Source organism: Oncorhynchus nerka, linkage group LG2 (assembly GCF_034236695.1).
Source record: "Oncorhynchus nerka isolate Pitt River linkage group LG2, Oner_Uvic_2.0, whole genome shotgun sequence".
Taxonomy (NCBI): Eukaryota; Metazoa; Chordata; class Actinopteri; order Salmoniformes; family Salmonidae; genus Oncorhynchus; species Oncorhynchus nerka.
The window spans coordinates 43,270,106-43,297,681 of NC_088397.1; the positions used below are offsets into that span (position 1 = coordinate 43,270,106).

The 27,576-nt window shown below is 43.7% G+C and overlaps 2 protein-coding genes across 3 annotated transcripts; both read right to left on the bottom strand.

The window, feature by feature from the left end:
* LOC115145343 (uncharacterized) lies at positions 1-4,675 on the bottom strand. The gene is made up of 2 exons (XM_065026520.1): positions 3,512-4,675; positions 1-3,341 (listed from the first exon to the last, which is right to left on the bottom strand). The coding sequence occupies exons 1-2, from the start codon at positions 4,619-4,621 to the stop codon at positions 3,222-3,224; spliced, it is 1,230 nt and encodes a 409-aa protein (XP_064882592.1). The 5' UTR covers positions 4,622-4,675; the 3' UTR covers positions 1-3,221.
* Positions 1-26,269, bottom strand: LOC115135559 (protein TASOR-like). Of its 2 annotated transcripts, none has more exons than XM_065026513.1 (17): positions 25,651-26,237; positions 23,607-23,752; positions 23,415-23,507; positions 23,256-23,328; positions 22,917-23,008; positions 22,701-22,835; positions 22,362-22,492; positions 22,251-22,282; positions 21,964-22,069; positions 13,000-13,103; positions 12,286-12,389; positions 12,105-12,177; positions 11,722-11,987; positions 11,130-11,490; positions 10,144-10,415; positions 7,200-7,323; positions 1-5,405 (listed from the first exon to the last, which is right to left on the bottom strand). In XM_065026513.1, the coding sequence occupies exons 1-17, from the start codon at positions 25,874-25,876 to the stop codon at positions 4,672-4,674; spliced, it is 3,072 nt and encodes a 1,023-aa protein (XP_064882585.1). In that variant the 5' UTR covers positions 25,877-26,237; the 3' UTR covers positions 1-4,671. The 2 variants fall into 2 exon arrangements, with proteins under 2 accessions (XP_064882585.1, XP_064882588.1); XM_065026516.1 differs by having other exon boundaries at positions 5,316-5,405; positions 7,200-7,328; positions 25,651-26,269.
* Positions 26,270-27,576: the final 1,307 nt, after the last annotated feature.

Here is a 27,576-nt window from a genome sequence, read left to right on the forward strand (position 1 = left end):
TGTTGTGAACAGGCGCACTTTAATTCCGTTCCAAAATACACAGCACTTAAAAACAATAACATGACAAAAACACGGAACATGACAAAAGTAAAGCGCCCGACAATAATCCACAATACCAAAAAACAATTACACACAAAGACATGATGGGAAACAGGGCTAAATAGATATAGAATGATTAGGGAATGAAAGCCAGGTGTGTATGGGACAAGACAAAACAAATGGATATATGATAATGGAGCGGCGATAGCTAGAACGCCGGTGACGTCGATAGCCGCCCGAACAAGGAGAGGAGCCGACTTCGGCGGGAGTCGTGACACCACCCTTGATTGATAAATGAAGGTCAAAAATGACCAAGGAACTCAGCTCACCTGGTTAGGTTGTCCAGGTGTTCATTGAAATGAAAAACCAAAAACCCACAGACACTCTGCCCTCTGTGGAATGAGTTTGACACCCCTGTCTAATAGAGCTAGTTCAACTTGTCTTTTCAAAGCCTTTCTAAAGACAATTGTTTGCTCCACAAGATTTAAAATGGCAAACAATGGATGAATTGGACCCACCAGACAGCAATGCTCCCATCCACAGTGAATGTGTATCTATCCAATGGTCATCTTATTATCCATCATTCACATTCTTTACATTTTTGTACATCACCTGTAGTTTTTGTGATGTAATCCACTTTCAAATGTAGTACAATCTTAATGCTCAATTAAACATGTTTATTAATTAAAATAAGTATCCTACATACACAGCAGTCAAATACAATTCTAAACTTGTTCTATTCTGTTTACCCTGCAGCTCCAAATAAAGACCCTTCACACCTACCACCCTTCTATTCAGACCCTTCACACCTACCACCCTTCTATTCAGACCCTTCACACCTACCACCCTTCTATTCAGACCCTTCACACCTACCACCCTTCTATTCAGACCACTCAGACCTACGGCTGACACCTTTAGTCTCTTGCTCTCTCTCTCCATCCTCTTGATACAGATCTCTTGATCCATCCTCTGGCTGCATTTGAAGTAAGTGGAGACTTTTTCGCTTTTAATTCATTCATCTTTCTTCCCATTTATTTTGTTTTCAAAAACCAAACCAGGTTGTAGTTTCAAAATGCCAACCAACTGGAGGAGATTATTCAAAATTTGTAGCTTAAAATAAATAAACAAATCTCACTGGCCCAGGTACTGTTTCATCTGTCAACTAACGACACTCATTGCACTATGCTCCTGAGGCTATGGCAGGCAGCCTATATCTAGGTGACAACAGTTAGTATGGCACATTTTTACATTACAGTGTGGCATGTGGGGTAATGTCAAAGTGTTAGGCTTTGTTTAAGTACCAGGTGAGGTCCATTATCAGATCTGACCCATGTGATTGAGTCATTGAAACCCACGTTACCTTCAAAACACACACATAGCACTTCTTTAATGGGTTTGAGAAGGGTCGGGGCTTGATGTTTAATGTGAACTCGTCGTCAGCTCCTTAGTTGGCCAAACTCTTTATTAATTGCTATTGTTAGTATAGTTTTTTTTATCTCACAATCTCTAGTTCTCCTTGGCAATTCAAGCCCCGTGCCAGAGTGGACCTCCCTGGTGCAACATCAGTCAATGTTATGTGTATAGGGCTATTCTTTCAGACACTTTCGTATCCACCTTTCATGCAGAATGGCTCCTGGCTCCAGCCGTAAGCTGTGTCCTAGTTGTAAAACAGCAATAGGAGGAGCATCAAAGAAGTGCCAGTTCTGTGGTGCAAAAATACAGCTAAAGGTCAAGTTAGAGGCCCAAAAAATGAAGGCAACAGATGAATGGGCAAATAAGACAACGAAACATGGAAGATATGCAACCTTGGTTAATGCAGCAAACAAGCTGGTAAGCTTTAATTATGTTTTCCATTAAAAAGATTTCTGCATTTCTAGTTTAGGGAAATGATAGGCCCTATGCACTTATTTGTTGTTGTCTCATTTAAGACTGTAAATCTAAATGTCATTATTTGACTGATATTTGTTGTGTTTCTGGAAGTTATCTTGTCATTAATGATTCCAGGTACATAGGTTCCACAAGGTAGGAGTGTACCCCCTGCTACTCCTCAGGAAGAGGGATAACATTTTGTCGTCAACGGCACTGTCCTCACAGTGCTATGATGAATCAGACCACAATGGCAGCAATCCAAAGGTTGGATGATGTATGAGGCAATTGTGGAAAGTATTTGGACACAATCCCCACCGTCAAACATGGAGGTGGAAACATTATGCTTTGGGGCTGTTTTTCTGCTAAGGGGACAGTACAACTTCACCGCATCAAAGAGACGATGGATGGGGCCATGTGCCGTCAAATCTTGGGTGAGAACCTCCTTCCCTCAGCCAGGGCATTGAAAATGGGTTGTGGATGGGTAGTCCAGCATGACAATGAACCAAAACACACGGCCAAGGCAACAAAGGAGTGGCTCAAGAAGAAGCACATTAAGGTCCTGGAGTGGCTTAGCCAGTCTCCAGACCGTAATCCCATAGAAAATCTGTGGAGGGAGCTGAAGGTTCGAGTTGCCAAACGTCAGCCTCGAAACCTTAATGACTTGGAGAAGATCTGCAAAGAGGAGTGGGACGAAATCCATCCTGAGATGTGGCCAACTACAAGAAACGTCTGACCTCTATGACTGCCAACAAGAGTTTTGCCACCAAGTACTAAGTCATGTTTTGCAGAGGGGTCAAATACTTATTTCCCTCAATAAAATGCAAATCAATTTATAACATTTGACATGCGTTTTTCTGGATTTTTGTTGTTATTCTGTCTCTCACTGTTCAAATAAACCTACCATTAAAATTATAGACGATCCTTTCTTTGTCAGTGGGCAAACGTACAAAATCAGCAGGGGATCAAATACTTTCTTCCCTCACTGTATGTATGTATATATGTACACATAGGACACCTACTCATTCCAGGGTTTTTCTTTATTTTGACTATTTTCTATATTGTAGAATAATAGTGAAGACATCAAAACTATGAAATAACACATGGAATCATGTGTTAAACAAATCAAAATATTTTATATTTGAGATTCTTCAAAGTAGAAGTCTTTATTCATTAAAAAATGTATTGAATTAAGGGCACTTCATAATTTAAAAGGCTTTTAAAATCCAATATCGGTGCACAATTTCTACTTAAAATATCAAAGGGACACAAAAGGTACTCATTTCGTGGAATGACTGATATTGTTGTCAAGTACCTTACGAACGTGAGCTGTGATTTCCTTGTTCTGCATGAGAACCATACTTTTCCAAACAGTTCTCTCTTTCCAAGAAACTCTCAGGACTGTGTTCTATGTTCCCTAATCTCTGGATGTACTCCTGGTAGGACAATGAGAGAGAGAAACAAGGTATTTTTCATACAGTGGCACTGCACATAAACATGCAATGAAAAAGAGAGGTTGGTGTGTGTGACTGCATGTTTGCACCCCATTCAATTATTCAAATGTAGTTATAAAACCCTTTTTATAAGAACCCCAAATGTTTAGTACCTTGATATGGTGGATGTAGAACTGGACAGAGTTCTTCTGGACATCTTTTATAATCTTCACCAGGTTACTGAACAGCTCAGGTTTCAGCTGGCTAATCAGACTACTGATGGGTGCAGGTGGATCCGGCCCTGAGCTTGGGAAAGGCCCTCCCACCCCTGAAGAACTCTCAATCATCTGAGTGAGATGATGTGGATCCACCATGGTGGCTTCTGAAACCGGAGGATCAACAATTATGACATTGTCTTTTGATTGAAACGTTGCACTCGTTTGTGCCTTACACTTTCCCCGTAGCCCTCGAGCATCTAAGTCAGTGTTCTTTGTCGTGGTTGACATAGCACTTGGCTTGCACGTTCCCAGTTGCTCTCGGCAGTCTGAGTCCGGGTTCTCTGTTGTTGTTTGCGCTGTTGTTATCCACTGGTTGCCCAGTGCCAGTGGTTGGATGGGGAGGGGCGCTAGACTAGAGTGCAGCTGAGATAGAGGCAGCTCTGTCTGGGCTGGGTTGTTGTAGAGGGGAGGGGTAAAAGGAGAGGCAGTGCCAGGACCGGGGAAGGATGAAGAGCGAATAATAACATGATTGTTATTATTACTATTAAACTGAGACACAGCTGAGGGAAACTGATAAACTGCTAAAGAACTGTAAGTGTTTGAACTAGCAAGGTTAAGGCTGGGGCCAGAAGAAGAGGCAGGAGAGTGGCAGTTGGGGACAGAATGAGACACAGGTAGAGAACTGTAAGAGTCTGAACTAGCACGACCAGAGGCAGACAGGGATGGAGGGTGAGGGCTGGGGACAGAGTGAGAAACAGGGCCACGAGAAGAAGGGTACCAGTTGTATGTAGTTCTATGAACGTGGCTAGCATGGTGGTGGTTATTGTTAGAAAAGACCAGTGGAGAGTCAGTGGCCACCATGCTAGGAATCCATTGCTCCTGTGTGTCTATGACGGTGCCCATGCGGTCTCTCAGGGAGCTGACGTAGTCCTGCATAGGCGGGGAGGAGTTGTAGAAGGAGACATACTCAGAGAAGGGCAGGATGGGGGGATGGCCTGGAGGACTCTGGCTAGGGATCAGGGGGGAACTGTAGTGAACACTCTCTCTGAGCAGGAGGATCTGCATCTCTGTAGAGAAGTCGCTGAACTGCTGGTCCAGGACACAGTTCACTCTGCTCAGCACGGGCCTCTGGACGGGAGGAGTGTTCTGGATGGGGGAGGATTTTGGACGGGAATCTGCTCAGGAGAACTGAGGTCAAGAGAGGGTGGTGACACCTCTTCTGTCTGCTTTATAACCGTCTCCACCTCTTCATCTACCACTTCAATCACATCGTCCTCCTCCAACTCTTTTTCTTCCTCCTCTACCTCCTCCCCCTCTTCTTGTCCAACATCCATTGTGGTTGGATCTTCAGCAACCACGCCAGATATAACTTTTCCTGTGCTGCCTTCAACCTGTTCCTGCCCAGCCTCCACAGGGTTAGGGATAGTACGGGTTGGTACTCCATTTGGTTTTGGCTCAGGTGAGGGGCTGCGGCACTTGTCTAGTAGCCTGGTGCTCGCTGGAACACCAGGGATTTGAAAGAAGCTCTGGTTTGTGCTCGTCTTATGGTTGCCGCTTATTTCTGTGGGGTCACAGGAGGTTTCAGCTAATTGCTGCTCATCCTCCATGGGACTGTAGCAAGAGCAGGGGCTTGGGCAGGGAATGGGGTAGGGGCTGGGCTCTTCTGACACCGCTAGGGAAGTACTGAGGCTATGCTGTGGGAGCTCCTCTAGCGTAGAGTTGATGCTTCTTTCCCGTCGTTCCGGGACACAGGGGAGGTAGCTTCTGTTTGCCATGGGGATCTGGGGAACAAAGCGTGGGTCCTGAGGGTTGTCCTTCTTGCTCAGGCAGTACTTGTTTGACTTCAGGCCTGCACAGGAGTAAAAGGTATTAGTAAATATCATAATAGTTTCACATATCAGCCAAATTATCTCACAGAAATGAAAATATACAGTACTAATCAAAGGTTTGGACACACCTACTCATTGTAGGGTTTTTCTGGAATAATAGTGAAGACATCAACACTATGAAATAACATATGGAATCGTGCAGTAATCAGAAATGTGTTATCAAAATATATTTCATATTTGAGATTCTTCAAAGTAGCCACCCTTTGCCTTGATGACAGCTTTGCACACTCTTGGTATTCTCTCAACCAGCTTCATGTGGTAGTCACCTGGAATGCATTTCAATTAACAGATGTGCCTTGTTAAAAGTTAATTTGTAGAATTTATTTCCTTCTTAATGAATTTGAGCCAATCGGTTGTGTTGTGACAAGGTGGTATACAAAAGATAGCCCTATTTGGTAAGAGACCAAGTCCATATTATGGCAAGAACAGCTCAAATAAGCAAAGAGAAACAACAGTCCATTACTTTATAACATGAAGATTAGTCAATGTGGAAAATGTCAAGAACTTCAAATGTTTCTTCAAGTGCAGTCGCAAAAAACATCAAGCACTATGATGAAACTGGCTCTCATGAGGACCGCCACCAGAATGTAATACCTAGAGTTACCTTTGCTGCAGAGAATAAGTTCATTAGAGTTACCAGCCTCAGAAATTGCAGCCCAAATAAATGCTTCAGTGTTCATGTAACAGACACTTCTCAACATCAACTGTTCAGAGGAGACTGCATGAAATCAGGCCTTCATGGTTGAATTGCTGCAAAGAAACCACTACTAAATGACACCAATAAGAAGAGACTTGCTTGGGCCAAGAAACATGAGCAATGGACATTAGACCGGTGGAAATCTGTCCTTTGGTCTGATGAGTCCAAATTTGAGATTTTTGGTTCCAACCGCCGTGTCTTTGTGAGACGCAGAGTAAGTGAACGGATGATCTCCACATGTGTGGTTCCCACCGTGAAGCATGGAGGTGGTGTGATGGTGCTTTGCTGGTGACACTGTCAGTGATATATTTAGGATTCAAGGCACACTTAACCAGCATGGCTACCACAGCATTCTGCAGTGATACTCCATCCCATCTGATTTGCGCTTAGTGGGACTATCATTTGTTTTTCAACAGGACAATGACCCAACACACCTCCAGGCTGTGTAAGGGCTATTTGACCAAGAAGGAGAGTGATGGAGTTCTGAATCAGAAGACCTGGCCTACACAATCCCCCGACCTCAACCCAATTGAGAAAGTTTGGGATGAGTTGGACTGCAGAGTGAAGGAAAAGCAGCCAACACATGCTCAGCATATGTGGGAACTCCTTCAAGACCATTGGAAAAGGATTCCAGGTGAAGCTGGTGGAGAGAATGCCAAGAGTGTGCAAAATTGTCATCATGGCAAAAAGTACAAATATAAAACATTTTGATTAGTTAAACTTTTTGGGTTACCACATGATTCCATATGTGTAATTTCATAGTTTCCATGTCTTCCCTATTATTCTACAATGTAGAAAATAGTATAAAGAAAGAAAAACCCTGGAATGAGTAGGTGCGTCCAAACCTTTGACTGGTACTGAATGTGCATACATTTCTTCAAACATATTTCAAAGGAACAAGTGCACATTACAGGGAAAGCCTATGTGTTATGTGATAGTCCATACCTGTAGGGATATACTATGGGAACATATAGCTTTAACTTTGTGATATGTGATCGTAATTGGTAAAACTTTTGCCCGGCCCGAGTTCTGCTGTATGTGCAGTGACGGTCCATACCTGTGATGGGGATGAGGACCCATGGCATCTGTTCTTCCCCCTGATATTGGGACTGTGATCTTCTGGGAATTTCACCATTGGAACTGGGGCTGAAGCCCTCCAGACTGTTCGTGCTCCCTGCTGTCTGCTCTTACACACACAGAGAGAGAGAGAGAGACAGAACAATACAAAGTTATGTACACATATTCAAATCAAACTTTGTCACATACAATAGGTGTAGACCTTACAGTAAAATACTTACTTACAAGCCCTAACCAACAATGCAGTTAAAAAATAAGAATAAGAAATAAATAACAAATAATTAAAGAGCAGCAGTAAAATAATAGCGAGGTTATATACAGGGGGTATCGGTTACTTGAGGTAATTTGTACATGTAGGTAGAGTTATTAAAGTGACTATCATAGATAATAAACAGAATAGCAGCAGTGTAAAGGGGGGGGGGGCAATGCAGATAGTCTGCGCAGCCATTTGATTAGATGTTCAGGAGTCTTATGGCTTGGTGGTAGAAGCTGTTTAGAAGCCTCCTGGACCTAGACTTGTGCTCCAGTACCGCTTGCTGTGCGGTAGCAGAGAGAAGAGTCTATGATTAGGTGGATGGAGTCTTCTGACACCACCTGGTATAGAGGTCCTGGATGGCAGGAAGCTTGGCCCCAGTGATGAACTGGGCCGTACATACTGCCCTCTGTAGTGCCTTGCGGTCGGAGGCCGAGCAGTTGCCATACCAGGCAGTGATGCAACCAGTTAGGATGCTATCGATGGTGCAGCTGTAGAACCTTTTGAGGATCTGAGGACACATGCCAAATCTTTTCAGTCCCCATAGATTTCGTCGTGCCCTATTCCTGACTGCCTTGGTGTGCTTGGACCATGTTAGTTTGTTGGTGACGTGGACACCAAGGAACTTGAAGCTCTCAACCTGCTCCACTGCAGCCCCATCGATGAGACTGGGGGCATGCTCGAGTCCTCCATTTCCTGTAGTCCACAATCATATTGAGGGTGAGGTTGTAGTCCTGGCAACAAGGCCAGATCTCTGACCTCCTCCCTATAGGCTGTCTCGTCGTTGATCAGGCCCTCAAAGCCTTTATGGAGAAAGCAAACCATGCAATAATCTGAGTACAGCCTTTTGACACCGTTGTCATCGGCAAACTTAATGATAGTGTTGGAGTCGTGCCTTGCTGTGCAGTCATGAGTGAACAGGGAATACAGGAGGGGACTGAGCACGCTCCCGTTTTGAGGATCAGCGGGGCGGATATGTTGTTACCTACCCTTACCACCTGGGGGCAGCCCGTCAGGAAGTCCAGGATCCAGTTGCAGAGGGAGGTGATTAGTCCCAAGGTCCTTAGCTTAGTGATGAGCTTTGAGGGCACTATGGTGTGGAACGCTGAACTGTGGTGAATAAATATAATTCTCACCTAGGTGTTCCTTTTGTCCAGGTGGGAAAGGGCAGTGTGGAGTGCAATAGAGATTGCATCATCTGTGGATCTGTTTGGGCGGTATGCAAATTGGACTGGGTCTAGGGTTTCTGGGATAATGGTGTTGAAGTGGGAAATCTGAGGTTTGTAGATTTTCAACTCAGCCCCCATTGAAGATACAGGGTGATATTAGTTATGTTTCACTTCCCAAGGCTTCCACTAGATGTCAACAGTATTTAGAACCTATTTTGAGGATTCTACTCTAAAGGAGGGGCTCATAAGGGCTCTTTGAGTGAGTGGTCTGGCAGAGTGCCACAGCCTCGGTCTGGCGCGCTCACGTGAAAGGTTCCACTTCATTTGTACAGAGAAAGGAATTGTCCGGTTGGAACATTAATGAAGTTTCATGTTAAAAACATCCTAAAGATTGATTCCATACTTAGGTTGACATGTTTCTACGGGCTGTAACGGAATTTTAGGAACTTTTCGTCCGACGTTCAGTGCGACCTGAACGCGCTTTTGGATTTGTTTACCAAACGCCCTAACAAAAGAAGATATTTGGACATAAATGATGGACATTATCGAACAAATCAAAACATTTATGGTGGAACTGGGATTCTTGGGAGTGCATTCTGATGAAGATCATCAAAGGTAAGTGAATATTTAAAATGCTATTTCTGAGTAATGTTGACTACCCAATATGGCAGGTATCTTTTTGGCTGCTTTGTTGTCTAAAGGCTGTACTCAGATTATTGCATGGTTTGCTTTCTCCGTAAAGTTTTTTGAAATCTGACACAGCGGTTGCATTAAGGAGAAGTTTATCTAAAGTTCCATCTTTATCAATGTTTATTATGAGTATTTCTGTAAATTGATGTGGCTCTCTGCAATATCACCGTTATGTTTTAGAACTACTGAACGTAATGCACCAATGTAAACTCAGATTTTTTGATATATATATGAACTTTATCAAACAAAACATACATGTATTGTGTAACATGAATTCCAATGAGTGTCATCTGATGAAGATCATCAAAAGTTAGTGATTAATTTTTATCTCTTTCTGCTTTTTGTGACTCCTCTCTTTGGCTGGAAAAAATGGCTGTGTTTTTCTGTGGCTTGGTGGTGACCTAACATAATCGTTTGTGGTGCTTTCGATGTAAATCCTTTTTGAAATCAGACACTGTGGCTGGATTAACGAGAATTTTATATTTAAAATGGTGTAAAATACATGTATGCTTGAGGAATTTTAATTATGAGATTTTTGTTGTTTTGAATTTGACGCCCTGCACTTTCACTGGCTGTTGCAGGGGTGGGTAGGGGGGTTCCGCTAGCGAACCCCAGTCTTAGACGGGTTAAAGGAAAAAGCTTCTACCAGTTCATGGTGAGTAATCGCTGTTCTGATGTCCAGAAGTTATTTTCGGTCATAAGAGATGGTAACAGCAACATTATGTACAAAATAAGTTAAAAATAAGTTACAAACAATGCAAAAAATAATAAAAAAATAACAGGTTTAGGAAACAAATGTATCGATTTATTACCTCCAAGAAGTCAGCCTTGACCTGCAGGCCCCCAGAAGGTCGATTCCTCAGGTCAATGTCCTGATTGGGCGGCAGGCCCAGCTTGATCATCCTATCAAACAGCAGAGCTTTAGTCTGCTCTGTCCCCTCTCTTGACCATCCTCCTCCTCCTCTCCCCTCAGACAACTTGAAAGCAGCCTCTGAGCGGTCTCTCCTCAGGTCCACGTCTCTCAGACCAACACTCTGCAGCATCACAGAGGACAGACAAGAAGGGCCCTGGCCCTTTTCTGCAGCTGGGAGGGAGAGAAAAGAAAGAGAGAAAAAAAGAGACATTTACTGCATTAACACTTTGTGGATCTCTTTTGCTAGGTGAGCCAGCAAACTATCCATGAAACACATTTAAGGAACTGGATTGAACATCTGAAGGACTGGATTTCAAGTTAATGTAATCTAGTTTCCACTACTTATACCTAACAGGCTGACTAAACCACTCGCTTCGCGTGCGCGAGCATTGCAAAATAAATTTAGAAATCTCTGTTATTCAATTATTGCACCCACACCGCTCGCGCGCGCCAACGAGCGTCTGCATTGCCAAGGGTTAAAATAGAAGTCAATTCTATTTCTGACGCAGATCACGCTGCAAGTACTGCCTCTCCCATCTCCTCATTGGTTTATAGAAGCAGGTACCCACGTGCCATCTCCTCATTGGTTATACCCACAACTCAATGTTTATTTCCCAGGACAAATTAGCTAGCAACAGCAAGCTAGCTAAATAGGACAAATAGGCTAGCAAGTGCAAGCTAGCTAGCTAAATTGCCATAAATGTTTAATGCTTTTTGACCTGTCCCCAAATTAATGTAATTGGTTCAGAGTTTGCTTTGATATTTTAACCTGCGTGTTGTGATCACGTTTGGTGTGGGGGACAATATAAATGTACGCACGATGGTGCACGCGCGCAGCCAGTTTTGGTTCCGTGTAAGGCCAATCCTCAGTAAGGTTTTCCATACCTGTTCTCCTATCCCTTCTGCCTCTTTCCTGTGAGGCCTTCTTCCGGTAGTTCAGAGTCCTCTCTGCAGTCTTCCTCGGGGACTGGGCAGCAGTGGCACCATAAGGATTGACCTCTGACCCTACCACTGACTTGGCTCCACTGCCCTCCCAGCCCATTACAGGGCTGTTGTCATCGGGCACAGTGCAGTAACTCTCTACCATCTCCTTGGCTTGGAAAACAGGCATGGTGTAGAGGTTGGGGTTGTAGATGTAGGAGCGCAGGTAGCCCTCCATTTTGAGTTTGTGGTGTTTGGGAGCCGGGAACAGCTTCCCCCGGTCATCCAGCTTGGTGTCATATTCAGTCATGGGGATGTGGCGGCGCTAGAGAGGAGATGATACAAAACTTTTCTGTATTCTTGAATGGAAATAAGCTCCATGTCACACAAAAAAGGTACAAAGTAAAACACCACATAACATTCAACGCATCATCACAAAACACATGTCAATAACATACACATATGGTTAGTCAAAATTGAGTTAAAAGTTTGACTAGTCAAAACACAAAACATGTCATCAATATGCTTATATTATCATATAATCACACATTTATACCTTTCCATGGTGGAGTCCACTGAGGTAGTCCCTGGCCTGGCGCTCGACCCCGGCCGAGAGGTCAGCGGGTGGGTTGCAGCGCACCTTGACCAGGGCGTGATGCAGGGCTGGGACAAAGCTGTTCAGCTGGGGCATGGCGGGGTCACGGGAGGACGTCTGTAAAGGCTCCTGGGTAGTTGGACACTTTGAACTGTATTTTGCCACGTCCCTGGACTCCTGAAAAACAAATAGCGCTCGAAGGCATTTTTTCAACCCATCTCTTCTTTCTGAAAAATAAAAATAGTAAATAATTAGAGAATAACTATGTCACACATTAATACTAAGTTATTACATAGTTACTACACAGGCATAGAACAACTTAAATGTAAAGTGATTTGACTTACCAGTTGGAGTGGCCATCTGAACTGAAGACAGGAGGAACAGGAATCCTTTGTCAGCCAACATGTGGACAAGAACCTGCACATAGAAGAGGTGTTAGAGCAGGGCTGGAGCAAAAGCCTGCATTCCCAATAGCTCTCCAGGAGGAGGGTTGGTCTAGTTAAGATGTGCTGGACCTGGACCTACCAGTCGCTGTGTCTCCATGCCTTGAAGCAGTGCTGCCAGACAGTCTCCTGACTTGCTCTTATCCACCACCTCCAGCAGACTGCAGTGTGTCCCACTCTTCAACACTACAATAACACACACACGCGCACACACAAACGCACACACACACACACCATTAGAGACGTTTGAAGCCCTGTATCAGTGAGTCTTCTTCAAATCGCAGAAATTGGCACATGTATAGACACATGAAATCTAAATTGGATTAATTGTCAGTGTAGAGAAACACGACTTTGTATGACTCCGGGTCAAAATTCCACAAAGAACCAGCTAAAAAGAGGACCATATGCATGACAGGCAAAATAATTACCCAATGTTCATCTCCCAGGACAAACTAGCAAACTAGCGACCGCTAGCTAGCTAAATGTCCATGAATGGTTCATGTGTGTGTCGACCTGCCCCGAAATTAACATAATTTATTTGGGTATTTTAACATGCGTGTCATGATCACACCTGGTGAAAATCATCAACATCAATCAATGTGCATGATGGCATACAAGCACGTGTGGCCAGTGTAGTCACAAGTAAGAATGACAAAAGGTACCCATGTCGTACAACATGGGAGCATAGATCGCAGTGTGACGATGCAATCTTTTACTTTTCGCTGAGCATACAGTACTACGTATATATTCTTTGATCTCCAGCACTTGTGTAATGTGATCCCCTTGTAATGTGTACCTTGGTGGCTGCCTGCGTACAGGTTCCAGGAGAACAGAGCCGAGGGGATCATCTGAGTTACCTGGTCCATACTCATCACCAGACCCAGCTCCAGCTTCTCTGGCCTAGAACGGACACACAATGACACTGGTTACCTTCTTTCTGTAATAAAGCACTGTTGTGGAGAAAGACTCATTCTGATTGGCTGTGCCTGGCTCTCCAGTGGATGGGAGGACCTATACCCTCCTAGGCCCTCCCATGGTTGCAGCCCTGCCCAGTCATGTGAAACCCATAGATTAAGGCTTAATTTATTTATTTCTCTTGGTTGATTTCCTTTGATTTTCCCATGATGTCAAGCAAAGAGGCACGGAGTTTGAAGGCCTTGAAATACATCCACAGGTACACCTCCAATTGACTCAAATTATGTCAATTAACTTATCAGAAGCTTCTAAAGCCATGACATTTTCTGGAATTTTCCAAGCTGTTTAAAGGCACAGTCAATTTAGTGTATGTAAACTTCTGAACCACTGGAATTGTGATACAGTGAAATAATCTGTCTGTAAACAATTGTTGGGAAAATGACTTATGTCATGCACACAGTAGATGTCCTAACTCACTTGCCAAAACTATAGTTTGTTAAATTTGTGGAGTGGTTGAAAGAAGTTTTAATGGCTCCTACAAAATGTATGTAAACGTCTAACTTCAACTAATTTGGGATGCCTTTAAAGCGTACTTTAGGGGGATGCAATCTCATACTCTGCAAGCTAAGAACATTAACAACTTCATAGTTAAAAACACTAAACAATATTGTTGAAAATGAAACGTATCCAAGGATTGTTCCAAAAGGTTGTGTTTTTATGGAATGATATTGGTTCTTGTAGAATATGTTTCATTTTCAACAAGATTGTTAATGTGTTAACTTTATCTTTTGAAAATAGACAACGTAAAAAGATGTCTTTAGTCGAGGTGCATCAGAATTCACCAATGAATTGGTCCACATGGAAAACGAAAGGCATAGAAACTGTAAATGACTTGGTAACAGGAAATAAATGTATTTCCATGAAAGTACTAAGAAGTAATTTTGAACTGACCGATGTAGATAGTTTCAAATACATGCAACTTAAAAAAGTTACATATCACAACATTTTTATTTGAAATCTTTTGGACATCAGAGCAACCTTGAGGGAATCTTATTTGATTCAGAATTTTTTTTCATATGATAGAGAAGATATACAAAACCTTGCGGAGAGCATATCCAACTGACAAACTATTAGAGCAGGTATTCCCAAACTGGGGTACGCGCAATGCCGTCAGGGGTACGCCAAATAAAAATGTGATTCACAGTTAAAAAAAACAATAATTAACACATTTTTTCTTCACATTTTCAAACAGTCCATTTATATTTTCTAACGTGGCTTTACATTTGGGTGATGTTTTTCCCCCTCGCCTGAGTAGCCTCATTTCACTGCCAAAAATCTAATTAAACCATCTAGTGTTCAGCGAAATAACAACACAATGTCAAATACAGGTAGCCTAGTCAAATAAATTACATCCAATCACATTAACCGTTACTCTCTTGCGGGAATTCCACTAACAGTACATATGTTGCCAAACGTAGCTGCTGTTCATGTTGATATCTGTACTGATGGCGCAAAAGCCATGACAGGGAGACATAGCGGAGTGGTAACGCGTGTGCAAGCAGTTGCTCCCGACGCCACTTGGGTACACTGCAGCATCTTGCTGCCAAGGGAAAGCCTGACAGCTTGAAAGACGTTTTGGACACTACAGTGAAAATTGTTAACTTTGTTAAAGCAATGTCCCTGAACTTTCGTGTATTTTCTGCACTATGCAATGATATGAGCAGCGACCATGTAATACTTTTACAGCATACATGTCACGTTCTGACCATTGTTCTTTTGTGTTTTCTTTGTTTTAGTGTTGGTCAGGACGTGAGCTGAGTGGGCATTTTATGTTGTATGTCTGGTTTGTCTATTTCTATGTTTAGCTTGATATGGTTCTCAATCAGAGGCAGGTGTTAGTCATTGTCTCTGATTGGGAGCCATATTTAGGTAGCCTGTTTTGTGTTGGGTTTTGTGGGTGGTTGTCTTCTGTCTTTGTGTCTATGCACCAAATTGGACTGTTTCGGTTTTTTCACATTTATTGTTTTGTATTTTGTAGTGTTCACGTTTATTGTCCTTATTAAACATGTTGAACACTAACCACACTGCATTTTGGTCCTCTCCTTCAACGGAAGAAAACCATTACAGAACCACCCACCAACCAAGGACCAAGCGGCGTGGTAACAGGCAGCAGCAGCAGGAGAGGCAGCGATGTCAGGACTCCTGGAAATGGGAGGACGTTTTGAACGGCAAGGGTTGCTACACATGGGAGGAGATCCTGGCTGGAAGGGATCGCCTCCCATGGGAACAGGTGGAGGAAGCTAGGAGAGCGGAGGCAGCCGGAGAGAGGAGCCAGCGATATGAGGGAACACCGCTGGCAAGGAAGCCCGAGAGGCAGCCCCAAAAATGTATTGGGGGGTGGCACACAGGGAGTGTGGCGAAGCCAGGTAGGAGACCTGCGCCAACTTCCTGTGCTTACCGGAGAGCGAGAGAGACCGGGCAGGCACCGTGTTATGCTGTGGAGCGCACGGTGTCCCCAGTGCGGGTGCATAGCCCGGTGCGGTACATACCAGCTCCTCATATCGGCCGGGCTAGAGTGGGCATCGAGCCAGGTGCCATGAAGCCGGCTCTACGCATCTGGTCTCCAGTGCGTCTCCTTGGGCCGGCATACATGGCACCAGCCTTACGCATGGTGTCCCCGGTTCGCCAGCACAGCCCAGTGCGGTATATTCCACCTCGCCGCACTGGCAGGGTGACCGGGAGCATTCAACCAGGTAAGGTTGGGCAGGCTCGGTGCTTAAGAGCTCCAGTGCACCTGCACGGTCCGGTCTATCCAGTACCACCTCCACGCACCAGCCCTCCAGTGGCAGCCCCCCGCACCAGGCTGTCTCTCCGTCTCATCCCTACGGGTGCTCCCGCCTGTCCAGCGCCGCCAGAGTCTCCCGCCTGTCCAGCGCCGCCAGAGTCTCCCGCCTGTCCAGCGCCGCCAGAGTTTCCCGCCTGTCCAGCGCCGCCAGAGTCTCCCGCCTGTCGAGAGCCGCCAGAGTCTCCCGCCTGTCGAGAGCCGCCAGAGTCTCCCGCCTGTCGAGAGCCGCCAGAGTCTCTGAGACAGCTCTGGCTGACTGGCGGCTCTGGCAGATCCTGGCTGACTGGCGGCTCTGGCAGATCCTGGCTGACTGGCGGTTCTGGCAGATCCTGGCTGATTGGCGGCTCTGGCAGATCCTGGCTGACTGGCGGCTCTGGCAGATCCTGGCTGACTGGCTGCTCTGGCAGATCCTGGCTGACTGGCGGCTCTGGCAGATCCTGGCAGCTCTGGCGGCTCGGGACAGACTGGAGACTGGCGGCTCTGGACAGGAGGGAGGCTCTGGACAGGCGGGAGACTCTGGCGGCTCTGTTCAGAGCGGACTGCCAGAGCAGCCAGTCAGCCAGGATCTGCCAGAGCCGCCAGTCAGCCAAGATCTGCCAGAGCCGCCAGGATCTGCCAGAGCCGCCAGTCAGCCAGGATCTGCCAGAGCCGCCAATCAGCCAGGATCTGCCAGAACCGCCAGTCAGCCAGGATCTGCCAGACCGCCAGTCAGCCAGGATCTGCCAGAGCCGCCAGTCAGCCAGAGCTGTCAACCAGCCTGAGCTACCTCTCAGTCCTGAGCTACCCCTCAGTCCGGAGCTGCCCCTCAGTCCGGAGCTGCCCCTCAATCCGGAGCTGCCCCTCAGTCCGGAGCTGCCCCTCAGTCTGGAGCTTCCCCTCAGTCCGGAGGAGTTTGTTTAGTCCAGTGGGGTCCTTTAGTAGGGTTGACAGTCCTAGGTTGGCGGTGAGGGTCGCCGTTCCGAGGAGGAGACTAAAGCGGACAAAGACTATGGTGGAGTGGGGTCCACGTCCTGCGCCAGAGCCGCCACCGCGGACAGATGCCCACCCAGACCCTCCCCTATAGGTTCAGGTTTTGCGGCCGGAGTCCGCACCTTGGGGGGGGTACTGTCACGTTCTGACCATAGTTCTTTTGTGTTTTCTTTGTTTTAGTGTTGGTCAGGACGTGAGCTGAGTGGGCATTCTATGTTGTATGTCTAGTTTGTCTATTTCTATGTTTGGCCTGCTATGGTTCTCAATCAGAGGCAGGTTTTAGTCATTGTCTCTGATTGAGAACCATATTTAGGTAGCCTGGTTTTGTGGGTGATTGTTTTCTGTCTTTGTGTCTATGCACCAGATAGGACTGTTTCGTTTTTTTCACATTTGTTGTTTTGTATTTTGTAGTGTTCACATTTATTGCCCTTATTAAACATGTTGAACACTAACCACGCTGCATTTTGGTCCTCCTCTCCTTCAACGGAAGAAAACCGTTACAATACAGAAGTGCGTTGGTTATCAAGGGGCAAATTATTGACACTTTTTTTCTCTTTTTGGGTGACACAAGCATGCCCTGCCTCCAGTCCACTTACCGATATCTGAACAAGAGAGCCTCATCGAAATTGAAACAAGCGGTTCTGTGAAAATGTAATTTAAATCAGAAGCCACTGCCAGATTTCTGGATAGGGCTGCGCTCAGAGTATTCTGCCTTGGCCAATCAAGCTGTTAAGACACTGTTGCCCTTTGCAACCACGTACCTATGTGAGAGAGGATTCTCGGCCCTCACTAGCATGAAAACTAAATACAGGCACAGACTGTGTGGAAAATAATTTAAGACTGAGCCTCTCTCCAAGCCTCTTGTCCCAATTGGTGTTTTTAAATCACCGATGAAGGATTTTGACTGATTCCCTGACCTGTTAATGTTTTTAATTTGCTGTTTTATGATTTTGTTATACTCTTGTGAATTTATGGTTTTTACTAGATTACTTGTCGTTTTTTCATGTCTGTCTGTAATTGTGTAATGACTTGGTGCTGCCTATCTTGGCCAGGATGCTCATGAAAAAGAGATTTCAAATCTCAAATGAGTCCTTCCTGGTTAAATAAAGGTTAAATAAAAAAATACAACCAAACATTGCAGCGTTATGTACATCCTTTCACACCCTTCTCATTAATCTGTGGTGAGTTATTCCCAATTTTCGTTGAACAAATGTTTTATACGTAAGATGTTTAAATAAAGAGCCAAATGTTTTATTATTATTTGTGCCCTGGTCCTATAAGAGCTCTTTGTCACTTCCCACGAGCCAGGTTGTGACAAAAACTCACACTCTTTTAAAAAAGGTATCGTAAAGTGTGTGTGTGGCAGGCTTACAATGATGGCAAAAAAACTAAATTAGAGTGCTAGAGGGGGTACACAGCTTGAATGTTTGAAGGGGTGCGGGACTATAAAAAGCTTGGGAACCACTGTCTTAGAAAAATATAAACTATTGGGAACTAAGACTTATAAATGACTTGTTGGTACAAGATGGAGAGAAAGTTGGAACATAACTAATTAAATTAGTTAAAGAAAATGTATGCTTAATCCAGTATAAACAAAGGTATCGAATTTAGAGACAAAATTAACTAAATTCTACAGCACAACGGCAGAGTCATGTCTTAAGTGTAAAACTAATAATGATTCAATAGTCCATGCTTTCTGGGAATGCTATAAAGTCCAAATGTTGTATGTGTAGGGCCGACCCCATTTAGTCGACTGATCTATTGTTTGGTCGATAGGCTGTTGGTCGACCGATGATTCCTTTAGTCGAGCAGTCACAATATTTAGGTGCATCCGTCTGATTTTCCGCGGGTCTAAGTAGACTAATCCAATCCCACTTGAGGAGATTCATGAGACCATAGGCTTCCTGGTAAAATCCACACGAGGAGGTACTTCAGGGGTACTCGGGGGAGAGCAAAATTCAGTTGGTGCCACGGTAACTAAAAAAAGGTTGGGAACCACTGGACTAATCTTTTGCAGAAGCCATGGGGATGGCACAGTCCATCACTCTGACATGTGATACTGAAATGATATATGCTTGTGTTATGCAAAAATAATGGTGCAACACTAAAAGAAAAATCAAATATTATAACAAACGTGCTTTCTCCCGCGTTCGATACGGTCACTGTCCACAGTTCTCAAACAATCTTCAGTGGGCTGTAGAAATGGCGCCTTTCCCTATGTCGCTATGTGCATAATAGCTCAATTAACCAGCATATTGGGATGGAGAACAATGCGGCGGAGGTAGCAGCAGAGACGAGGAAACAGCCCTTGCCTTTGCGTAGTTGTCTAAGAAAATTGAGGAGAGAGGAAACCAACTTAACTATGTCTATAATCAATAGCCTAACTGCTAAAATGTGCCTGGCTTTATAAATCATCCATTTTATATATCTACAGAAATAAGACAGCTCTTGCTTCTGTTGCCTGTTTGAGTGTTTGCCTACTGATTCCGTGAGCACCAAGCCTCATGCAACAGCAACATGTCAGATAAAGCAATTTCACAGGTTCGGCTGCCTTTATTATTTGCTATGGTCTAATAAAGGCTTTATAACAACAACAAAAATAGTTAGATCAGTGGTATTGCTCATTTATTTATTGCTGTTTACACTGTTCCAAACAGGCAGAACAATTATATTGTAATCTAACAGCACCGGTTTGCCACACATAATATGCACGCAGAGCTTGCTCCTTTACCCTCCTTTTTCTTGATCTCCTTCTTATTACAACTATTATGATCATCATTATAGTAATAACTCATGTCTATCATTAGTAGGCTTTGTATAGTTTCCTTGTATAAGCACCATCGAGAGCTGTAGGCCTAAGAGTGCGTCCTGTTCAGTCTTAATACCGGAACGAACTTAGGCCTATATTTCAATATACAGGATACTGTATCAATCAATCAATCATTAATTAGTTCATGCAATTACACAGCACACGAGACATTCATGCTTTGAAATGCAATCAAGCATTTTAGTTTTATGGTGCACGTCATCTCACTCTACTCCCTACTCCAGCGAAAGGCTATTCCCTCAACCCTCTTTACATGAAACATGTAAGCATCGCATGCATGTGACTAATAGGACCAATCCCTCATCAATCTAAACACTATACCCCATAATGACAAAGCAAAAACAGGTTTTTACATAAGTATTCAGACCATTGACTCAGTACTTTGTTGAAGCACTTTTGGCAGCGATTACAGCCTCAAGTTTTCTTGCATTATGACACTACAAGCTTGGCACACCTGTATTTGGGGAGTTTCCCCTATTCTTCTCTACAGATCCTCTCAAGCTCAGTCAGGTTGGATGAGGAGTGTCGATGCACAGCTATTTTCAGGTCTCTCCAGAGATGCTCGATCGGGTCCAAGTCCGGGCTCTGGCTGGGCCACTCAAGGACATTCAGAGACTTGTGCTGAAGCCACTCCTGCGTTGCCTTGGCTATGTGCTTAGGGTCATTGTCCTGTTAGAAGGTGAACCTTTGCCCCAGTCTGAGGTCCTGAGCGCTCTGGAGCAAGTTTTCATCAAGGACCTCTGTACTTTGTTCTGTTTATCTTTCCCTCGATCCTGACTAGTCTCCCAGTCCCTGCCACTGAAAAACAACCCCACAGCATGATGCTGCCACCACCATGCTTCACCGTAGGGATGGTGCCCGGCTTCCTCCAGACGTGACGCTTGGCATTCAGGCCAAAGAGTTAATTATTGGTTTCATCAGACCAGAGAATCGTGTTTCTCATTGTCTGACAGTCTTTTAGGTGCCTTTTGGCAAACTCCAAGTGGGCTGTCATGTGCCTTTTACTAAGGAGTGGCTTCTGTCTGGCCACTCCACTTTCAAGACCTGGTTGGTGGAGTACTGCAGAGATGGTTGTCCATCTGGAAGGTTCTACCATCTACACAGAGGAACTCTGGAGCTCTGTCATAGTGACCATCGGGTTCTTGGTCACCTCCCTGACCAAGGCCATTCTCCCCCAACTGCTCAGTTTGGCCGGGCGGCCAGCCAGCTCTAGGAAGAGTCTTGGTGGTTCCAAACTTCTTCTATTTAAGAATGGTGGAGGCCACTGTGTTCTTGGGACCTTCGATGCTGCAGAAATGTTTTGGTGTCCCTTCTCCAGATCTGTGCCTCGACACAATCCTGTCTCGGAGCTCTATGGATAATTCCTTTGACCTCTTGGCTTGTTTTTTTTCTCTGACATGCACTGTCAACTGTGGGACCTTATATAGACAGGTGTGTGCCTTTCCAAATCATGTCCAATCAATTGAATTTACCACAGATGGATGCCAATCAAGTTGTAGAAACATCAAGGATGATAAATGGAAACAGGATGCCCCTGAGCTCAATTTTGAGTCTCATAGAAAGGGTTTGAATACATATGTTTTTTTAATGTTTAATACATTTGCTAACATTTCTTAAACCTGTTTTCGCTTTGTCATTATGGGGTATTGTGTGTAGATTGAGGAAAAGTAATAATTTAATACATTTTAGAATAAGATTGTAACATAATAAAATTTGGAAAAAGGGAAGGGTTCTGAATACTTTCCAAATGCAATATGCAATGTAAACATATTTTTAATCCGTCTGTCTGCATATTTCAAGACATGGCATATGGGGGTGTAGTGAGATACCCAATGGGCTGGACGATTCTCTTCTCATCACTGATCTTTAAAAAGGTTATTTTAAAACTTGGAAATCAATTAATCTGCCATCATTAAATCAATGGAAAAATCAAATGATTTCTTATTGAAATAGCAAGGGCAACAAAGAAAAACAAATTGGTACAATTTAAGGCCATGTGGCAAACAATAACATAAGCAATAGGGATGGAAATGTGAGCATGAGGGTCTGGGCAGAGGCGATGTAGTTGTTGTTTGTGTGCGTCTGTAAATTGTTGTTCGTATGTTTTTGGTGTCTGTGATTATTGTTTGTTTTTTAAACAATATAAATAATAGTGACTTCAGTATCAAGTCGACATTGATATGTAAAAAGGTCACATGACTCACAGTTTGAAAGGCAGGAAGGGGGGAGAGAAGGAGCAGAAGGAGACCTGGGACACTGCTCTACCCTCATTCACAAGCTCTCCACTCCACACTGTGTATTTACTCCTGCCTGTAGACACAGACAAGGGCATGACAGTCAAAAACATCCATCAGTAGATAACATGAACACAATCAGAGTACTTACCTGGTACGTTGCTCTGAATGACAGCATCTGCTCAATGATTAAAATGTAAATTACACATGGTAATAATATCATAATCCTACTTCCACATAACAAATTATGACATTACCTTTACTTCCTACAGATGTTTGGCTGTTTGACCTGTTAGAGAACATAAACAAAATCATTTTGTGGATTGGTTGACATTTCTACATCATACATAATTGACATAGACCTGTACCTTAGGGGAGCCATGGGCTTGGCTTGTAACGGAGCATCTTTGCCTTTGAACTGGAAAGAGACCACTGCATAGGGGCACACATGCCTCGGCTGAGCCTTCAGCTCATCAAAGTCATACTCATAGAAGTATTGCTGTGTGTGTGTGTGTGTGTGTGGGGGGGGGGGGGGGGGGGGGGTAGGCCAGAATGAGACGTACAGTAAATACAAGAAACCTCTACGCCACACGCGCATTTTAGTTTGATTATCCCTCTTAATATTTACAAATATTGCTGGTATAATAATCGATTATAATCCAAATGAGAGACCTATCCTCTACATGCAATGTAGTTAGTACCAGTACCTGAGTGAGCTCATAGGCTCTATAGGAGGTGAGAGATGTGACTATGCTGGCATTCTTCGATAAATGGCTGTCAAACTTGAGTGTGGGATCCAAAAGGTTCTTAGACATGTTATCAAAGATGCTCTTTACTTTACCCTGTTGGAGAGAGAGATTTGCTTGTTTACTTTCATTCATATTCGGACCACTTTTTTACAAAAAACAACAAGGTTTTCTTACCTTGATAACCTTGAATATGATGATCTCTCCCATGACTCCAGGGTTCAAAGGATTGATCTGCAGTAAGTCTGAGTATTTAGACAAATAAACACCTGGAAGATACAACGGAAACATTTCAGTCTTATTCCTCCTCATAACCATTTTTTACTTGGGCTGGGAATTGCCAGGGACCTTTCAATACGATATCACAACACTTAGGTATAATCCTCACTTCAGCTTCAGCTTAGATCTCCCTATATACACATACAAACAACAACTACACCAAAGATAAACTAGCATCTGCCAACACTTCAACACTCAGGTTTAAATAGCCCACTATGGCTCGGATGATGACCTTACCCTTAGCTGGATTTCCCAGAGCGGTGATCCAGCTGTGCCCCACAAGAAGTCCATTCTCACAGATCCATGGTAGCTATAACCAGGCGTGTAACAGTATTATTACACGTAATATGTACATTCAATACACATATAAACGTGGCGATACTATAGGTCCTTCACCTTGATGGAGTCAGCAGTCAGGAAACAGTGGGTCTCCTCCAGCTCCTTCTCTGTCCTCCCATCCAGCTTCAGCTCCCTCCTTTTCTCTACAAACTGTCAATCAAACAACGATCAAAAAGATGAACCATCAGCGCTGCTGCGGATGAGTGGCATTTTTGTGTCACGAAAATGTCACCCTAAAGCATTGCTTACATTCTTCTCCAGCAGTTCGCTGTGGACGATTCTTAGCTTGGTGTACGCAAACGTCCCGTTGGAGCTGGCTTCTATGTAGCTGGAAGACAGAATAGTCAAGATGTCCTCAAACTCCCTGGACTCTGAGGACACATACTGGAACAACGCTACAGGGACAGAGACGAGAGACAGTCAGGTCGGTCAGTTCAGTTCTTTCCCAAATCCCAATCTAAACATGTTTGTCTTCGGAGACAAAATAATGCAGTCTATTCTATGCTCAGTCAGAATATTGACCCACACACAAAAACAAACTTGGTAAGCCATCACGCAACACAAAGAACACCCCCTCCGTGTTAGCAAGTCAGTGTTTTTTCAACCATTTCTCTCTCTCCCAAAAATGCAACTACAGATGCTAGGCTTATAAAAAGCTACATTGGCCAAAATAACAGGAAAATATGACTGGGTGCCATTTCTGACGAGACATTGTGAAGTCTACTTTTACAGAAGTGAGAAAAACCACACTCTCAAAAGTGACTCAAATAACAGGAAGCCTGTCTCAATGTGGTAACATCTTCCACTGTGCACCACAATGTATGATGTGCTGGGATGCAGGCCTTACACAAATTAAACCACATTATGAAATGTAGTATCATCTGTGTTGGTTGACATGAATAACACTTCCTCTACAATATTCATAGATCCATCAAGAACATTTTTGGCAGTGCACTCGTTTACGACATTGGGGCTCAAGACATGTACACATCTGCATAAATTGTGTCCTGTAGAACAGAGTTTGTGGGGAAGGATATGCAACAGCAAAGTCGCTCTGGATAAGAGCGTCTGCTAAATGACTTAAATGTAAATGTAGCTCCCTGATTTGTCTATTGTTCTGGTGGTTGGCGATGGAATAATAATAATAATAATAATAAAAAATACCACAATATATAATATACAACATATGAAAAACTGCTAACAGGAAGTTAAGTCCAGAGATTCTTACCTTTGTCTCGATTCGGCAGTCTCGTCCAAATCATTATGGCATTTATTGTTCTTTATGATATACCTTTGCTTTACATTAGCATTTCATATTATTTTTTTATATTTTTATATATATATATATTATCATTTTTTGGGGGGAATACAGCCAAATATATTGATTAAAATCACCTTGTCCTAGAGAGATTAACACTGTTATCAACCTGCAGAAACAGTGTGCAAGATGTAGGCTAGCTGACAGTAGTGTGCTGTCTACCAGCATATCACATTTTATACAATACATCTGTCTATCTACTTACACTTCTAAAGTTTATTGTACACAATGCTCACCACCACTCTACATTCCAATGGCTATCTAGCTACCTACCTGGCCAAGTAAACCATGTTTCCCTTCCAGGTGCAATAAAAGCAGGTGACCTAACTAAGCAAACGACGAACATGCTAAATAGTCTACCTGAACAGTGACCCGGGTAAAATGTAATGATCTGACAGCTGAAACACTGTTTACAAGTAAGTAATATATATAGCTGTTGGAATGTGAAATATATAGCCATTGGAATGTAAAATATTTATTTTATTTAACCTTTAACTAGGCAATTCAGTTAAACTCATTTTCTATTTACAATAATGGCCTACCGGGGAACAGTGGGTTAACTGCCTTGCTCAGTGGCAGAACGACAGATTTTGACCCCGTCAACGCTCTAACCACTAGGCTACCTGCCGCTCCAAAGTAACGTTAGCTTCCAGACAACATGGGTATCTTTCGCAGTAACACCAAAAACATCCGCTGGCTAACTAGCATATTAACGTTTAAATTATTTAACCAGGCAAGTCAGTTAAGAACAAAGTCTTATTTACAATGACGCTCTACCACGGCCAAACCCTATCCCGGACGACGCTGGGCCAATTGTGTGCCACCCTATGGGACTCCCAGCCACGGCCGGTTGTAAATACAGCCTGGAATCGAACCAGGGTATGTTGTGACGATGCAGTGCCCTGGACCGCTGCGCCACTCGGGAGCCAACTGTTACAGCTAATTTTTAAAAGTATTTAGCCATTGAGAAAGTACCTCTCTTTTCTTTGTTCTTTCTCGGTATCTGAAAGTGTAAGTGGCCCCCCGCTTTTGGAATATATTGCGTCGAAGTTTCACTTCTTGGTCTTGTCTCCGTACCACCAGCTTGCTCGGAAGAATGCTCGCCATCTTCAGTTGGTGTAGTCTCGGAGGGTAACGTTGTGTAATATATCACTGAGCTGCATTTCGATGCAGGGATGTTGTCACCACTGTGGCTCTCCATCTGAGATAAACAATTTGTCAACAAACGTAACCAAAACGTAGCTATATTTATTTGTAAATCGGCGGAGTGTTGGTTTCCTGTACACTCTGAGCGCAGACACTCAAAAAATATCGGCCGTTCTTTTTCACTGACGTACGGATTCTCAATCGAGGGCTGCGTTTCAAACTCTTAAAATAGTTACCCTCTCCCCTCAAATTAAGTGGACACTTCTGACGTGTTGACACTTGCAGGACGAGGGAAGAATTAATTCATTTTAAACGGTCCGCTAATGCCCGGAAAGTTGTCACTCGTTCATCCCGCAGTTGTGTTTTGAGTCATCATGAAACTGTTGTGTGCCTTATATGGCTACAGTCAATAATGATTGCATTTCATATCTTGGCTTGAAGACAACGCATCCACAGACATCGAATGTTAGCCATTCTACCATATCAGGTAAATCGAAAATTATAATGTATAAGTGTGATGTCAGGAAAAGTTATGTGCGCAAGTTAACGTTTCCAAAAGCTTACCAAACAGAAACATTATTACTTTTATGATACGTATTTGAGCCGTCATGATCATTAGTAGCACCATTTCAACTTATTTACATTCGTTTTTATATACACTTCTATGTTGACTTCGCCATATTAATGTTGGTTTTAAGTTGACGGACGTTTCTTAGTACAATTGTCACGAATTGAAATATGGGGCGTTTCAGAGCCGGAGTGAACATAATTGTACACTCGCAAACTGTTTCAAAGCGAGGGCTAAGGGGCGTACGTTGTCAATTTCCCTTACTTGGCTAATTATTTGGACCAACGACAAAGTTACCCGCGGGGATTTCCCTAATGGCACAAAGGGAGGGTAAGTGAAGGAGGGTGTGTCTTTTATAGAGTTTGAAACGCAGCCGATGTTTTATCCCTAGGGTTTTGACGCCGTCTGCTGCTATTTGAAAGGTCTGATGGTTCAGTTTATATTTACATTTTAGTCATTTAGCAGAAGCTCTTAACCAGAGCAACTTAAATATGTCCGCATGCTTCCCAGCCGAAACGGTTCGGTAGAGTTTGTGCATATATTATGACGGAATTTGTGATGTTTTGGACTTCGGTGAAGTTTTTTTTTCCAGTCTGTTTGGGCACACGGTTTGGGAACCGAACGAGCGGTGGTCACTGTCACGACTTCCACCGAAATGTGTCCCTCTCCTTGTTCGTTCGGCGGTCGACGTCACCGGCCTTCTATCCATCGCCGATCCACTTTCATTTTCCATTTGTTTTGTCTTTGTCTTACACACCTGGTTTCAATCTCCCAATTACTTGTTCATTATTTAACCCTCTGTTCCCCCATGTTTTTTTGTGAGTAATTGTTTATCGTATTGCTGTCCGTATTTGTGTAATTGTGTTTATACTACGTGTATTGTGATATTATTGAGTAAAATTGCTTTCATTACTCATATCTGCTGTCCTGCGCCTGACTCATCTCACTAGCTACACACAGACGCTTTACATTGTGTTATTTCACTGAGCACGAGATTACATTTTATTTTTGGCAGTGAAACTAGGCTACTCAGGCGAGAAAAAAACATCACACAAATGTATAGCCCCGTTGGAAAATCTAAATGGACTGTTTGAAAATGTGAATCACATTTTTATTTGGCGTACCCCCGACGGCATTGCGCGTACCCCCAGTTTGGGAATAGCCACGCTTATGCTGTCCTTTACATG